Here is a 17,040-nt window from a genome sequence, read left to right on the forward strand (position 1 = left end):
ACACACCCCATTATCCACTGTGAGATAAGACACAAAGATCTCAATGCATAGTGAAGTTATGTGTGTACCTGTACAGCTAATGCATCAGTGTTCATAACTCCAGCTCACCGTGTCAGGGCTGCGTGAGGGCACTTGAGTCATGGGGCTTACAGACATTATGGTAATGGATATCCGCTGTGTACTGTAATAGGCAGACGGCTTGCGTGAACTTGCTCTCAGTAACAGGTCTCGACACTGCGGTTGCTGGCTTGCATCTCGATTCGGTTGTTACGACCCTGACTGTCAATACGGCTGGGTCATGGCCCGCAAAGCAAAAGCATAAACATTGTACCAGTGTAAATTCACAAAGCTCTGTGTGATGCAAAAGCCATCTGTGTAACATCATCCCCTCGGTGCTGAGCCGGTAATGGTCGCTTTCTCTGCAAACCATGTGTGTTAAAGTGTCTGTTTCTGTGTGTGTACACTAAAAGGAGGAAAGGGAGGAGAGTTTTGGAGTCACTGCTGCTCTCTGTGCAGCCGGAGCAGGGATGGAGGGAAGGAGGAGGAGAGGAGGAGCAGCTGAGGGATGGAGAGGAGTGGAGAGAGGTCTTTTTGGGTGGATGGGGGGGGGGGGGGGGGGGGTAGAATGAGGAGAGGATTGGACGGGGATGTGTGTGTGGAGTTGGAGGTGGGTGACAGTTATGTGCATGCGTGAGCCTAATCTGCCTCCATCAGCTGTCAGAGTCGGGGACGTCAGGGCTGCAGAGGCTCCTGGTCCTCCCTCTCCCCCTCTCTCTCTCTCTCTCTGTCTGTCCCTCCCTCTCTTCACCGGCAATGTCATGTTGTCAGCCCACATATGCTCGTCTGCAGTGGAGGGGGTGGGGAAGGAGGAGGGGGGGTGGGGGTCGGGTGACGGAGGAGACATAGGCACATGGGCAGCGTCCGTCTTTTTCCTGTCGCTGTCGACACTTGTCTTATTGCCTGTGTGCCGCTGACGTTGTTCCCTTTTAACCCCTTCAGCTCCCCCTGTTGTTTCTCCCCCGCTGCTCCCCTCCCTCCTGTGTCTGTGCAGGGAGAACGTCTGAGGCTCAGATGAGTTGAAAATGACACTCACAGGGATTTTACTTTCCTCCTCCAGCCTCTGTACATACATCCACAGATTTTGAAGCCTTTTGTATTGAGTACAGGGACTGTCCCTCAGCACGGAGGCTGTTCTGCACTGACCCTGAACTCTGACCTCTCAGTGTGTGTGTGTGTGTGTGTGTGTGTGTGTGTGTGTGTGTGTGTCTGCATCAGTTTTCTAAGTAGTTAAACACTCATCTCTACTCTGAAGGTACTTCAAAAATACCTCCTCGCCATCTGCATGAAAAAAAAGTCCCGTCTGCTGCACGACATCATCTCTTTTGTCTAATAAAAAAAAAAGGAAAAAGATTGTCAGAATTTGTAATATTCCAATATACATGTTTCTTCTTCTTTTCTATAGTGGACATTTTCAAGTATGAAAATAGTTTTATCTTGAACAGGAACCAAGCAGATGGTTGGAGGATTCTGGAAATAACAGCAGAAAGTGTTTTTAAAACATGGTGATGACTTTTTTTTTGTAAGAACAGCTGCTCTATGACTTGAAGGTAAATTGTTTCTTAGCGCTTTAAATGCTGGGAACAAAATTACACTCACTTCCCCACACTCACAAAAATATCCATATATTTAAATTATGTATCTGATATTTACATTATCATTATAAATATGTTTTCTCCACCAATCATTTTCTGGTATTTTTTCTTTTTTTTGTTGTAATTCATACTGGTGTTAAACATTCAAGGGTTTTGAATCAAGAGTTTATGAACAAAAGTTATGACGTGATTTTTATATTCTTTCCTTGGATGCTTGTACTGTACTCAACTCAATTCCATTACTTCAAACAATAAATGTAGCATCTGAGGAGCCTTTTACAACAAGCCCTTCAAATAAATGACCACACACAGCAGTACCGTCAGGAGCTTTATCTGAATTATAATCCCTTCTGACAACAAGAGTTATGTCAGATAAATATGATTAAAAGTCAATAACTTTCAAAACAACTTGGCTGTGCTTCTTTAAGGTTAAACAATCTTTGTCATTGTGAAAAGCAATAAAAGAAACAACGCTGACCCTCAGTATGAAACAGGAAATAAAAAGCGGAATCACTCTATAACGTCACCTGACCGCCTCCCCTCCTCCGTCATATTATTTCAGCCAAAAGACGACTCAGTCACTTGAATGTAAACATGTTTTCGGGCATTTGCTGAAAAGACTGATGCCGCCTGACAAGACTAATAGACGTCACCTCCTGATAAAACATAACTCTGGGTCATATCTGCACGAATGTCCTCTGGGTTTTTTGAATTTTTTTTTGTGGGAGGACGGTCTTGCCCTTTGACGGCTGAACACGGTCAACAGATGAAAAACATGTTTATCAATGTGTCCCTGAAGAACAAGAGAACTAATACACCAGCATCACTCACTAAGAACCAGTAGACTCATGGTCTTGAGCAGTGAGGCCCATATGCAAAGACAGCAGTCAAGCGCTCAAGCGTTTATATCTATATGGGCAACAGTGCTCTCACCCCAGTGACCTGCCCCTGGCACCGTCCACAGGGGGCTTTGACACTACCTGTCAATCAAACTCATACTAACGCCCATCCCCTCTCTTTACACAAGGCTCACGCTGCAAGTCTTCTCTAACTCACTACACGCTCCTCTCCGACCCTGTCTCAGCATGCATGTTAACCATGAATCCCATGTTCTGTACAGTTTGTCTGCACAGATGGGTTCTTGTTCTGCAGCACAGTCCGCTTCAGGCTGCACGTGTGATTCCTGAAGATTTCCAGTCTGCAGGATATGAATGCTGAGCAGCTTTAGCCAGGAACAGGTCAGGTCTCACGTTAAAGCCTCTGCAGACACTTGTGAAAAGACTGATTTGTGTTAAAGAACTAAAGCGGCTGTGTTAACCTCAGCACTCCAGGAAACCAGGAAAAAGTCTGGGTCAGGCTGAGAGGAGTTTTTTAAATTAATGTTAATATTTCAACTCAGCAATAATATGCACGATTCATAAAATCTGATCAATGGCATGAAGGTTTAATGAGGATCTCTGGTGGGTTTACATTAAATTTGCACACCCACAGCGGCAAGCAAACACAAACATGCTCTATGAAAACTCTCCATGTCACACACTGACACTAACACACACTCACACACACATGCACACACTCCTCCTGGCTCTGAGTACCCTTGCCCCGAGTGCTCCCTCGCTGCAGTCTCCATAGCAGGCAGGGAGACTGTCTGAGTGCTTTGTGTTTGCTGTAACACAGAGTCATCACTGTCAGTCATTGATTTGTCAACAACATTGTGATACACTATAGATGGATAATGGCCCATCTTGTGCACAGTTGTTGCATTTTTCTGGACAGCAAAGGAGCATCTGTTGTTTTTTTTTTCTTCCTCTCTTTCCTTACTTGTCTTGCTCCTCTTAAACCGCACACACCTGCACACACACACACACACATCCTTGCAGTTTGAAAACAATAAAAGAAAAAGCAATGTGTCTTGTTCAGTTACTAAATAGCTGTCTGGTTTGTGTCTCCTGAGGTGGTTGCACATCAGTGGCTCGCCCATCTATCAGGCCAGTGCACAGCCCTCAAACCTCCAGGTATAAAGATGATAAATACCCCACCTCCTGAAAAGGGCATGCGGAAAAGATGGATGGATATGGAAAGAGAGAGACAGTTACAGATATCAAAATGAACTGATTGTGGGAGAGGAAAAAAAACTGTGGAGTTGAAGAAGAGGAATGACGAGGAATTCAAGATGAAAGAAACTGAAGAAGACAAAGGGACAGAGAAAGGGACAGGACGACCATGAACGCACCAGAAACCTCCGCTATGTTTATAAGCCCAAATTCAGCTTCACTATAACCTCAGCACAGAGAGATTTCATTTATATAGTTTAATAATTTGGAACAAGCAAAATAAAAAACAGTTATTGAAGTTCAGTTCAATTAGTTGTTTTGAGAATAATATTTAATTTGAATTAGAGAAATGCTTCAGTTTTCTCCCCAGCAAATATTTATCAATAGTTTATTTATTTCTACTGCGAACTTCATTCTTTATTCATGCTGAACTGTGTTAACTGTTTCACAGTCACTCTTTCACACGTTGCATGGTAAAAATCTTGTGCTGCCTTAGCATTAATAAATAGCTAGTTTATCAAGGGATCTCTCTGTTTCAAAGAAATAACACGTTTAGTTCTATAAAAAATCTTAAAGGATCATTTGTAAATTAATTATAATTTGCAGACCCATAAAATAAAAATAAAAATTTAAATAAATCCTTCTCTAATGCATACATGTGAGTCTTAAACTTCTTGCTGCACACTTTTACACACAGATTCATGTCATTTTTCTTCAAACCAGGGCTAGCTAAATAGCATTAGCTGTAGGTTGGCATAGTTAGACATTTCCCTTTTACTCTAAACTGCATTATTGAACATAGAAATAAAACAAGGAGATACCTACCTTAATATATATTTCCAGCCTCTCTAAAACGGTTATAATTAGTAGTCACATTTGTGATTTCATGTTTACATAGCTGATTATTGCTTTTGACTGGACACTACTACAGATCCAGACACAGTTTTAAAGGTGCTCCTCAGTTTTGTAAATCACTCCTTGGAAGCTATAGTATTACTTAAGAACTAAAGAAAGACTAACTTTGTGATGGAGTATGTAGAAAGCTGATGTGACCCAGTCCAGACTGCCTGTGCTCAGCCCCTATTCCCTCCAGTATTTGATGAAACAGTACTTTCTCCTCTTATCTGGGCGGTTGCTGCATGAAGGAGCTATCTGTTGTGTGATTGGCAGACGACTGCCTGCTGCCTCTGATAGCATTCCACTTTGCTTAGGTAAATAGGAACTTAACTGAACTGAGACAATTTAAACAGTCTAAATGTAAGGAGATTAAAACTGGCCAAACAGTGGCTGAGCACAGGGATGCATCACTGCGGGCTGTGCACTGCTGCAAGAAGGAGAAACACGCACACACACGCACACACACACGCACACACACACGCACACACACACGCACACACACGCATATTTCACAAAGTCAAACAGAAAGACAAGCATTGAACAAGCTCAGAAAAAGACACACAGGGTGCGAGGACTTGTAGAACAGCCTTTAGTTGTTTTTGATGCCTTGCTGCCCTCTGACCTACAAATTCATTGTCTGTACTTGCAAAAGCTCTCTCTCTCTCACACACAAACACACACACATACATACATACACCAACACACAAACAGATACAAATTGCATGAGGCAGGCAAAGCAGGATGGACCTGGGGACAAGTTTCCGCCTGGACGCCCTCATTTCTGAGCCAGTCTTGCTCTGCTCTGCCCACAGGCCTTTAGAAAACTGGCCAGTCGAGTGAGTGACCTACCCTGACTCTAACACTGTGTGGCAGGGGGACCTAGAGACAGATGTTCCCTGCCACTGGCATGGCGACGAAGAGGAGAAGCTATCCCATGTGCACACAGTGTATGTGTCTACGAAGACAGAGGGAGACAGAGACAGAAACTGAATGCTTGAATGGCAATGTTGGAAGGAAGAAGAAGAAGGAGGATCAGCAGTGGGTGGATGGCTTGTAAAAGAAGGAATAAATCAAGTCAAAGCAATTTGTGGCAATAGCTGCTGCAGTGTCATTAGGAATCCCGTCACGCAGTGGCTTCTCTTAGCAGTCAGCAGACGCAGGTTGACAGCAGGCCAAACAGGAATTTTAATCCCCCCCCATGTCTCACAGCTCCCACCTCAGATACATTTCCTAACCACCGGGTCAACCTGCCAGCAGCAACGTTCACCCTCATCCTCAACACTACTGAACCTTCATGGATTTTTAAATCTACTTCCAATATCACAATATGTAACATGCAGGCTGCAAAAACATGCCTAAAAAGGTTAAAAACCCATTTTCTAAATGTTTCTATTTTCCAATTTCCCTTTTAGAGTGAACTGTGAAATCCTCTGTGAAAAAATGATATTGATTTTGTAAATATGGATGATGTTCAAAGATTTAGCACAAAACTTAGCCATGGGAAAAAGCCATCAAACAAAGATCAGGTCATTTCATCATTTGAAATCTTGCTTTGCCTCTTTTAAGACAGTTTTGAAGTTAAATTATACGTCAGTTCTCACAGCCTGTATACAAACACTTCACCATCTTTCAGACATATATACAGTATATGTGTATAATGGAGAAGAGCAATCGAAGAAGGTAAGTGAAAGATGAAGGTGTTTTTTCATTCACAATGAGTAGAAAATAACAACGAATAGGAATCTCACACAAGCAATTAAATAAAAGTAATAATATGACATGATTGATGTGAAATAATTCACATTACATTACATGGTGCATTCAACTTAAAAAACAATGTTTCCTCTAAACACACTGAGATAACATATCTTAGAGGAACCAGGAAATAGAACCATGATGGATCTTCAGACCAACAAATCCACATCAGTTTTATGAGAGGGTATAAGCACATGCGGACATGTTGCATTGTGGGAGGAGGACAATGAGGTAATAATGCTGCCCGAGCTGCAGAGCAGGCCAGAGTAATGCTGCACATTTCTCCTCACAGCTGCCACTTTAATGAGCAGACAAAATGGCCACCGCTGAATAATTAATATGTGGGTCCATTAACAAGGCATTAGAATGCATTCTATGTCTTATTGATTTTTTTTCCTGACTTTTTTTTTGGGGTTGAAAACTTTTACTCCATCCGTAGACCACTCTGCGTCCGGTGCTGGCGCGAGTGAAATATGGCTGCTGCTGTTTAAATGTCAGCTTTGTAATTACACGTGGAGCCAAGAGATGGGCAATCCCACGGCCTGAGGGCCTCTGATTTATGGTCAGGCACTGATGGTAACATCACAGACACGTACAGACAAAATGCATTCACACATAAACATCCTACACACTCCGAACCCAAACACAGATTACACACCTTTCTATTTACTCTATAGAGTTTATCCATTAGGTTTTACATATTATCAGTCAACAAAATAGTCAGTGCAGTCAATCTGGTGCTTCTAACTGTAGGGGACAAATCAATGAATTAATTTTAAATGCATAAATCAGGATCTCATTTCTTCTTATTATATATATGTTCAGATAAATATTCTAAAATGATCTTAAGGACGCCTGAAAAGAATCCTTTCACGTTTGGCACAAATGTTCACTCACAGATTTTAAACAGCTGTCCCTCGGACACAAAGATCAACTGATTCGTATTTAGTGGTCAAAGGTCACAGTGGTTTCATACGAGCCTGAAATAAAATGTTTGTACACTGAAACTGTACTGATTGGTGGAGGCATACAACCACAGGCCAGTAATCCTAGTTTCAATATAAGTGGAAGGAAAGAAATTGTATTTTAATGAAAACGTATGATATCAATGCAATGTTTGAAAATGGTTTAACTCAATGTTGTTTTTGTGTGCAGCTGAATAACTTGAGTATCAGGTCACTTGGCTGTCCACTTCTTTAATACTGAAACAGATAGTCAAGGAAAGTTGAGTGGGGCATATGAAATATAATTCATTTTTATCATTTATGAAGTCCATATTTTCATATATTCATGAAATTCATATTTTATAAAGCTAAAATATGATATCAAATCTGGTTCGATGTTCTCTAATGTAACATTGAATATCTTTAAAAGTTGGACTCCTGGTCAATGGGCATTTCTCACCACTTTCACTGGTGACCTTTTATGGACTAAATGGTTGATCAATAAATTGAAAAGTAATCAAAAGTTTAATCGATAATGAAAACGATCACTGCAGCACTTTGTCTTTACCTCTGCATGAATATAGATATTGGTAAGACAGTGACTCCTCTTTACCCAGTATCTGCTGCACTCGCCTGAATTAGAACCTCCCCCCCCCCCCCCCCCCCCCCCGCCTTTCCTCCTCCCAGAGCTTTTTTGCTCAGCGGTCTAACACACTCTAGTGGCATGTGGGACACCCTGGTTCAATACACCCTCTCTTATGCACTCCGCCCATCAGTCAGATTCTAGGCACAGATACCTGCTGGGAAAACCAATCTATATCTGCACGAATGGAGGAGAGGCGAGGCCAGATCAATGTACAGATATTGATACACGCAGTCATGCAAGGAGACTACACTCCCTCTGAACTCATTCTCTCTCTTACTGAAAAGATTAGGAATTGAGATGAACTGCTGAGTAAGGTGTGTGTGTGTGTGTGTGTGTGTGTGTGTGTAGATGACAAAAGAGACACTGTAACACACTGGCAGATACTACAGATAGAGCAGGGAGAAAGAGGAGATAGAAGGAGGTACGTTGTCGAGACACAGATTACCACCACAGAGCTCAGTAATGGTGTGAGCGGAGCACGTCAATAATAAATACCTCCCATTACACCACAGTGGACTGCTGCATCAGCCTGTACAACACGACACCTGCCGGCTTCCTCATCCACCTCAAATTACAACGATGCTCTCACACTGAGCGTCTGTGGAACGACAACACACACCGACTGCACCAAGAACAGACAGATTTACAGCTCGGCTATGTCCAGATAGGCTACATGCATAAAAGCACACCTGCAATACTGAATTCATTTTCCAGCACAGTACAGAGGTTGAGCGCCAGGGTTTGATCCCCTCTGACGACTCCCCATCGGGGTCGAGATTTTTTTTCTTTCTCCCCCCTCCCTCTCTCTCTTCAAAGAGACGAGGCTTGACATCCAGGTGTTTTATAGTATTTGTGGCTCTGATCATCCATCAAGCCGATCGATCACTCTCCCAGCAGCTTTTATTAATGATCTTGTCAGCCAGCCCGCTCTTGGGTGCAGCCGCTTGTCCAGAATGATAGATCATTAGCTAGTCTGCCTGCTATTTATTCTCTCATGACCTTGTCTCTCTCCATTGTGGAGTGGGCCGAGTTATGAGAGCTAAAACATGATAATTCAGTATTGATTCTGTTTTTTTAACTTTTTCCCAAGAAATGTAATTTAACTGCAAATCCAATGACACAGATAGCGATGGGAAAAAAAGCATTAAAATATTTACTGACTGGCAATATCATGATGAGATGTTCCAATACAAATGAAAACTAGAACGTTACTGAGTAGAGCACATGCTCCATCAACAGTCCCCTTAAATTTAATCAAGCTGCACCAAATTGCACACATCAAGATCCATGATTTATTCACTGGGAAGTCAGAAAGAATTTCAGATGTTTGCCCTCTCGCCTGAAGAAAGAGAATAAAAATCCCCGGATCCACACTAAAATTGAAACGATTCTTCAGTGACCCATATTGCATCCTTCCACCAAGTTTCCAATCCATTCAGTAGTTTTGGAATAATCCTGCTAACAAACAAACGCAGATGAAAACAGGTAATTATCACACTATACCATACAGCCCTCTGAAATGTGAAGTCTAACATGCTTCATCTTAAATGATAAGACAAATAAAACAAGTCACGAGTCAGGAGGGAAAGAGAGGAGAAGAATAGAAAGCATGAAAAAGGTCAACAGAGAAAAAGGCAAAGAGAAAACAGAGAGCGAGTCAGCAGGAGTTTCACAGGAACGGAGCCTGAGGCTGAGCCAGTGAGGTGTAAGTAGCTTTAGAATAAACATGAGCTCCATGTAAACAACAACCTGCCACTACAAGCATCGGTTATGTACCCACACGGACCTGGTGGGGTTCTGGATTCACTGATGTGCATTTGAGTGTGTGTGTGCACAGTACACTCAGGGTGTCCCCGGGGCTGAGGAGCCCTGCCTGTCATTCTCCGATCACTCCTCCCCTCTACCCACTTACATGCATAAAGCCTGTCATGTTGATCAAGTAGCTGCAGGCCCGCAGCCTTTTGCGACTGTCAAAAGTGTGCACAAGTGAATGTTTGACTGTATAATTGTAGCTTGATATTTCTGTTTGTGCCAGAAATGTACAACAGAGCAGCAGTTTGTTAGAGCTCTGCCATGAATGCAGAGGCCACTGTGTGTCTGTGACTCATTACTTCAGTCTGACCTGTTTATTATGCAGCCGGTGTTAAAAAGAGACGAGGGATGAACTTCTTTCTTCTGCAGAATCATTCATGATGGACGGCTTTCATGTTGGCGGCAGAATGACAGTCTGACGGAGACCTCTGAGGAGCCGGAGCAGCGGAGGATGACTTTCAAAGTAACACAGTGTGTAGACTGAATGCAAATCCTCTGAATCCTCTAATGCAGTGTCATCACCCTGCATTGGCTGTAATGTTTAAATATTCATTTTACCTCAAAATTAAATGTTAATTATTGCATCTCAGGCTCTACATGCTGCAGGTCCTGGGCACACTTTGGAATTGTTGTATTCATATAGGGACTCACGTCACATTACTATGTTCCCAGAGCTGAACACAATTAAGCCAAATCATCTGGATCTCCCCATGGTGGCTGATGGCTGCAGTACAGGTTATAAACTAGTATGTAGTATGTTCAAGTGCTCATTAACCAGTATTCTTTTTAATTAGTTTCATGCGACTATAAAAACTACAGCGCAGTCTCTGTTATCATTTGAGCTTTATTTTTGGCAGGAAGTGGAGCCACATCCTCGATCTCTATTTACATTTCATGTTCTAACCTTTGGAATAGTTTACTACTCACCATTAGATCATATCAGTCAAGGAACATAGAAATAGTTCAATGTGTTGGGTATGCTTACTCATCATTTCTCAGTGTGCTGAGAAGATTGACATCACTGTCATGTCTGAGCAATAAAAGCTCAACTCTGGACTATGTGTGGAGGTTTCCCTCTGTATCCCCCTTTTCCTCATGTTTCCATGTGTTTCCATCCTTCTTCTAATGTGTTGTTTGTCCTGTACATGTGTGTCAGTCAGCTCCTCATGAGACGCAGCAGTTAAACCATCATCTTCCCTCCAGTCTTCACCAGATTGTTCAGTCACCAGCAGTGGTACAAATGTTATAGCCACACTTTACCTTTGCTTTGATGCTTTGCCAGTCGGTCTGCTCGCTCCTATTAAACACTTGTTTGCCTCTGCCTCAGGTTCACCACCCCAGCTGTGCCTGTGACCGACCACGTCCGGCCTCGTCTTTGTCTGCCTGTCCGGTTCAGAGTCTCTGCCAGCCTCACCATCTGCCCGTCACCCTCTCCAACCTGCCTGGTTTCAGAACTCCTGTTAAGACACAATCTGCCTGTCCTGCTCAGTCAATCACAACCACGTCTCCTGTCCAGAACCTCTGCTAAACCAGCCGGGGATCTGTTGTTTGTTTTTATAATAAACGCCTAAAAATCATCATCTGAACTCTGAGTCATTTAAAAATCTTTAAAACCAAGACAGGAAACGAGAAAGAACTACCTTGGTTTTGTTCAAAAGTAACCACCACCCACTCCTGGTGTGAACCACATGTGGTGGCACAGACAACTTACATAAAGTCTCTTCAAGATGTAAAAATAAGTGTACATCAGGAAGCTGTGGTTTTACTGCTGGACAACCTCTGAGCACCTCTGAGAACCTTTGAGCAGCAACTTCTAGGTTATCTGTATCCTCTGATCCAGTCCTTCTGCTGAAACAACTGGCTGCTGGATCCAACACACAGGAAAGAGACGCGTATAGATCCTCTCACCCAATTCACAACAAACATCTCATCAGTTCTAATTGTGCCTTAAATCCACTGTTTCATGTTTTATGACTAATTTCATACCACTTTGAAAAGTATCACTGACGGCTGAGGGTGTGTTCATGGTGATCAGAGGGACTCTGTGGCACCAGGTTTAATGAGAATACGCTGGTTGCACATGTGGTTACACTCAACAGTGCACTGAAGCATCCTGCGTCTACATCACCGCAACAAGATGAGAGGTTAAACCACTGGAACCCCTCAGCCGCCAATACGTGTCTCTTCAACTGCTTTTGCTCTGAAGCACATTTTCACACAGATTTGTTGTTTTCATTCATACCTGTGTCCTTTTTCTGTTTGTTACAACTGAACTATGTGACCATTGGTCTCCGTCCAGTGTGAGCTGCAAACTGTCGAGCATTCCTGTCTGCCTTCGGCCTGGTGCATGCTGGGATAAGATTCTGAAAGGCGGTCAGAGAAAATGAATCAGTGATTGAATGAGCTGGAATTCAATCAGTGCGCTCGATGTAATAAAAGTGTAATTCGCTTTCAATCCTTTGTTATCCTGTGATGCCACCTGATTCATGTTCTGAGATGATGTATCCGTCATCTGGACAGGAGGTGGAATTAGTCCAGAGGAATAAATGTCACCTTCGAAAGGAGGTTTACATAAAAAGTGAAATCGCACCATGAGAATACCAACTTCTCCTTCATCTCTTTGTAACATCACCTGCTCTTTGAACCTTTTCTACTCTACAGGACACACAAAAACAACCTCACCGGTGTCCCCCATAACCCACCCTTCAGGACCCTGGGGCCCAATAAGCAGCCATCTGCAGACAACTTCCTCTGCCATGCTCCAGCAGACTCAGGCAGGGAGAAAGTGTGTTGGAGAGAAGAGGAGGTGGAGGTGGTTCAAGGGCACGAGTGCTCCGTCAAGCTCAAGTCGAGGGAATATCTACTAGTTTCCCCACAAGCACTGGAACCTGGTCCTGAAGACCCCTCATCCAAAATACATCAACTACAACTGTGCACCAGCTCCACACTCTTCAGTTCTGACCCTCATCTGCGGCCTCAGTGTGGCAGCCCGGCCCTCCTGCCCGTGGCCCTGGCCGGCTCTCAGCTCAGGCGTGGGTGGTTGGGTGGGGCGACGAGGGATTTGGGGGCACCGAAGCTGTCCTCTGGTGCTCCTGCAGCCCTGCCTGCTCATCCATCCTAGCCTGCCAGCCCACAGATCGATAGCTCTGCTCTCTTAATCAGGTCTCTGGTGACTGTGGGCGGATGAGTGTGTGTTTGTGTGTGTGTATGTGTGGACGGGAGGTTGTCTAGAGGTTTTTGTGTTTCTTTCCTTCTTTAGTTCTCTGGCTGTTCATCACATCTGTTTATCTCAACCGCATTTTCGCACATCCTCTCTTTCCCCTTCTTCATCTCCATATCTTTAGCGTATCATTTATTCAAAACCGCACACTGACTTTTTCTTTTGCATTTTCATTTCTTTCATCCCCTCCTCATATCAACTTTCTCTCGCCAGCTCTTGTTAAAGCTCCAATCTCTGACAGTCCTGCTTTATGTTTTAACTCCTCTCTGTGCCTTTTCTTTCATCTTTTCATGCACTCGCTGCCTATTCTGGCTCATTCAAAAGGAGCCTCGCAGTCAAGTTGGTCCTGTTGCCATTGCAATCTATTTTGACTTGTGATGAAGAAAGAGGAGGTGAAGTATCTGGAGAAACGGAGATGAAAAAAGGACGAGAGGTGAGAAGAGCGAGCGCAGAGAGAGGGTTAGTCAGATGGAGTGCGGGGCATCCAGCTGTGGTGTTGTGCCTTACTAGAGAATCTGCCTTCAGGCTCTCATCACACCTGTGTAACCACAGCTGCACAGACACGCACATGAACACGCACGCACACACACACACACATGTAAGAAGTCTGCAAGTAGCAAACAAAAAAGAACACTTTTGAAATTTATATTTTATAAAAACTTTTTTAATTTTCAGATAAACATATCAAGTGCATCTGTGTGTGTGTGCAAAGAAATGGATCTTAACCATGTTCCCCACTGATCGCATTTCAATGTCTCCTTTTCTCACCATCACATCATCTTATTTTGTCTGTTCGGGTGTAATTAACCACTCTTACCAACAAAATGATGTGATCACACCAATAAAACATCTGAATATACAAATAAGAGTTTCCAAAGCCCTCTTTACCAAGAGGTACCGCTGTGTTTTACTCATTTCTTGGAAAAGTTGAACATCCTGCACAGGATTTGTGGAGTCAAAGCAGACGACGCACTAGCTGTTCACATCTCATTAGGGCAGATGCAGCAGTGGATCCCACAGTTCTGCTGGGGGACTCTGAGGAAAGTGTGTCAAATGTTTTGCCCCACTTCTGTACTACATAAGTACTGTATAGTATACACACCGTAAACAGAACAATCCACAAACTGCACCAAAGGTTTCAAATGAACTTATTAAGAGGATAGATAATAAGTAATTAATAAATAATATTGATTTTTTAAGAGCTGTCTCACCACCACCTGCAGTTTATAGTAATTACATTTAACCTCTGCCAACAGGTCATGCTTTCTTCTGCATAAGTCTGTCTGTTGTTAAGCAGGATTAGGAAAAAAACTACAGGATGGATTTCCATACATTGTGGTGGAAGGATTTTGTATGGGTCAATGAGAAATTCAATAAATTTTGGTGCTGATCAGGGGGTTGATGCAATTATATTTTTCTCTTTCTTCAACATTGCGAGATAGGATGTTTTGCAATATTTGTGTTAAGTTTCTCAGAAAAAAATTCAGAGATTTTAATGGAAAGAAATCTGACATGTTCAGGGGACTGATGTTTATGAGTGTGTGAAATTGTGTGCAGATCCAAATAAAAACATGGATCTAATGAATTTAAATGTGGTTTCATAAGGGGACTGTTGGGCCATGGTGGATAATCTTTTAGTTTGTAGCTGTGAGAGTCTCCTCAATAGCTGAACACACTCTTATAAATCAGGTGTCTGTCATCTGCATTATGTCTGTTGAGAGCATAAACTTCTGTTTTCCAGTATGAACCCACTACATAGTCTAACCCCAGTTATTATTCATACTGTATAGTAGTATGGAACTGGGACACTGCTTCAAATGCAATTTCTACAAAAGTGGGTCATATTAGGTTGGATACCATTTAACAGTACTTCTTGCATATTGTTTGTTTGCCACAACCATGTTGGTTAGTTGGAATTTTGAATCTATTTTTGATGCAGCATCAGATGATTTTACCATCATGATTAAGATCTGTTTCAAATTGTCCATTAAACTTTTTAGACATAAAGTGTTCTCAGGATAACTGGCATTCAACACATTAGAATTACCTTTGCAGCTTAATTTCTTTTCTTGTTTATACGTTATTTTGTAATGCCTACACTTGCCTGTGATATTTGAATCTAAGAACCAGACGGGAACAGCCAGGAAGTGTCCAGGAACCTGTTTGTTGTCATACGTATCGAGGTGGCCCGGTTATGGGAAGAAGCGTCGCAGGAGGTCCTTCTTGTTGACCTTGCCCATCTGATTCCTGGGCATCTCCTCCACCAGCACCAGGCCTGTGGGGATGGTGTAGGAAGCCATGTGTTCCCTGCAATAAACACTGGTGTTAATAAAAAGACTGTTTATGGCAGAAACGCACACACAGACTAAACTAACACAAGCACGCACAGGGACACACATAACACTCAAGGATGCATAAACGTGCGCACGCAGGCACATATGCAACAACAAAAAAAGGAAAAACAAAAACAGAAAACTGCAAAACAAAGGCTAGCCCTGTGGCAGAGTAGTCGAGATAAGGAAAGAAATGTCCTTCATACACTCTGCAGCTCTCCTCCCTTATATCCCCAATTCGCCTTCCAGACACAGACAATTCCCTTTGTGCAAAACAATATAATCACTGTGAGATGAAATACAAAAAAAACTAATAATAAAAGGAAAAACAGAAGGCTGGGATAATTAAAAGTGTTTTATTTTTTCCATTTTGAGTGCATGGTTGTTACGTCAAGTCTTGAAGCCTGGAGCTTTTTTTATTATCTTCTAACCTAGTTTGTTTGTTTGTGAGCGTGCATGTGTGTGTGTGTGTGTGTGTGTGTGTGTGTGTGTGAGCTTGTGTGTGTGTGTATGTGTGAGCTTGTGGTGCGGGAGTGCATAATGACTCATGTTGCTGCCATCAAACACTACTTTTAGCAGATGTCTCTGTCCCTCCGTCTCTCTGAGTGAAGTGTGAGCGAGTATTTGTACATACATACACATCTCTGTAATGGGGCTCGCTCGTGTCATAGGTTTCTCCGGGGCAGCATGTTCGTGTGTGCATGTTCAAGGCTGCGTGGGGCGCAGGGAGCGTGATAGAGATTCAGACTGACAGCTGAAGCCAGGGCACTGAAGAGTGAGCATCCATCTACTTGTTTACGTCTCTTTTTATGTCTCTCCTCTACACACTGACCACAGCACAGTGCGCTGGCACTGCCTGTCCACTGGCAGCACCCGTGGCTGGAAACACTGTGTGTGTTTGTAAGTGAGTGTATGAGAGTGTGTATGTGTGCGTGTGTGTGTGTTATCCTGGGTAACAGGCAGCAGTTGTAATCCACCATGCTGGACCAGCCGAGCAGTCCACAGCAGTCCAACACCCCCACACCATAGGGGCCCACAGTGTACGTACACAACCCCCCCACCCACTCAGGTTAGAAAAGGATAGGGGAGATGACAAAAAAAAAAATAGCAGCGAGATGAATGGAACTGGATTTTATGAAATTGAGGTAAGAGAAGAAGAAGAAAAAAAGAAATAGGGATGTGTCATCGTACAGTGGAAGGCAGCATGTCAACAGTATCTGTCCATGTTCGACAAAATAAACTGTGACATTTAGAACGGGAGGGAAAAAGACAGCTCGCTGTATCTATTGTTGGTTCACTTCTCACACATATTCCTCTTTTTCATCACCTGTCTTTCTTTCAGCTCCCCTCATTAGTCTATTTCTGGCCTCTCTATCGCTCACATCCTTTCCTATTGATCTGAGGACTTCGGGGGCCAGTCACTGGGGATGTGTGTGCTGAACTGCTGGAAGAGCGTTTGGAGCCTTCATTTGTTTACCACAGGACTGAGAAATGGTCTTCTCGAATCACTGCAATAAGACAGGGTCAGCAGTCTTTCGCAGTAACGGGACACAGCGCTCCTTTTTTGCGTTTTGTTTTTGTGAATTCAGGATGATGGATTGGTTGCAAGTTATTCAGGTCACTGTCTCCACTGGTGGTACTGGTTGGAATCCACCTGCTGCCACAAAGCACTTTTAAAGGTGGCAGGTGGTCCAGTGGTTTCATCCTCACTGGTCATTCATACCAAA

The 17,040-nt window shown here is 43.1% G+C and overlaps 1 protein-coding gene across 1 annotated transcript in view; it reads right to left on the reverse strand.

Moving 5' to 3' along the window:
* Window positions 1-13,622: 13,622 nt before the first annotated feature.
* acsf3 (acyl-CoA synthetase family member 3) overlaps window positions 13,623-17,040 on the reverse strand; it is a 29,671-nt gene continuing 26,253 nt past the window's right edge. The window contains exon 10 of the mRNA XM_020079596.2: window positions 13,623-15,287. Within this exon, the coding sequence (XP_019935155.2) occupies window positions 15,173-15,287 (115 nt within the window). The 3' untranslated portion in view covers window positions 13,623-15,172. The remainder of the gene's footprint in view (window positions 15,288-17,040) is intronic.

Source organism: Paralichthys olivaceus, chromosome 1, assembly GCF_024713975.1.
Source record: "Paralichthys olivaceus isolate ysfri-2021 chromosome 1, ASM2471397v2, whole genome shotgun sequence".
In the NCBI taxonomy this organism is placed as follows: domain Eukaryota; kingdom Metazoa; phylum Chordata; class Actinopteri; order Pleuronectiformes; family Paralichthyidae; genus Paralichthys; species Paralichthys olivaceus.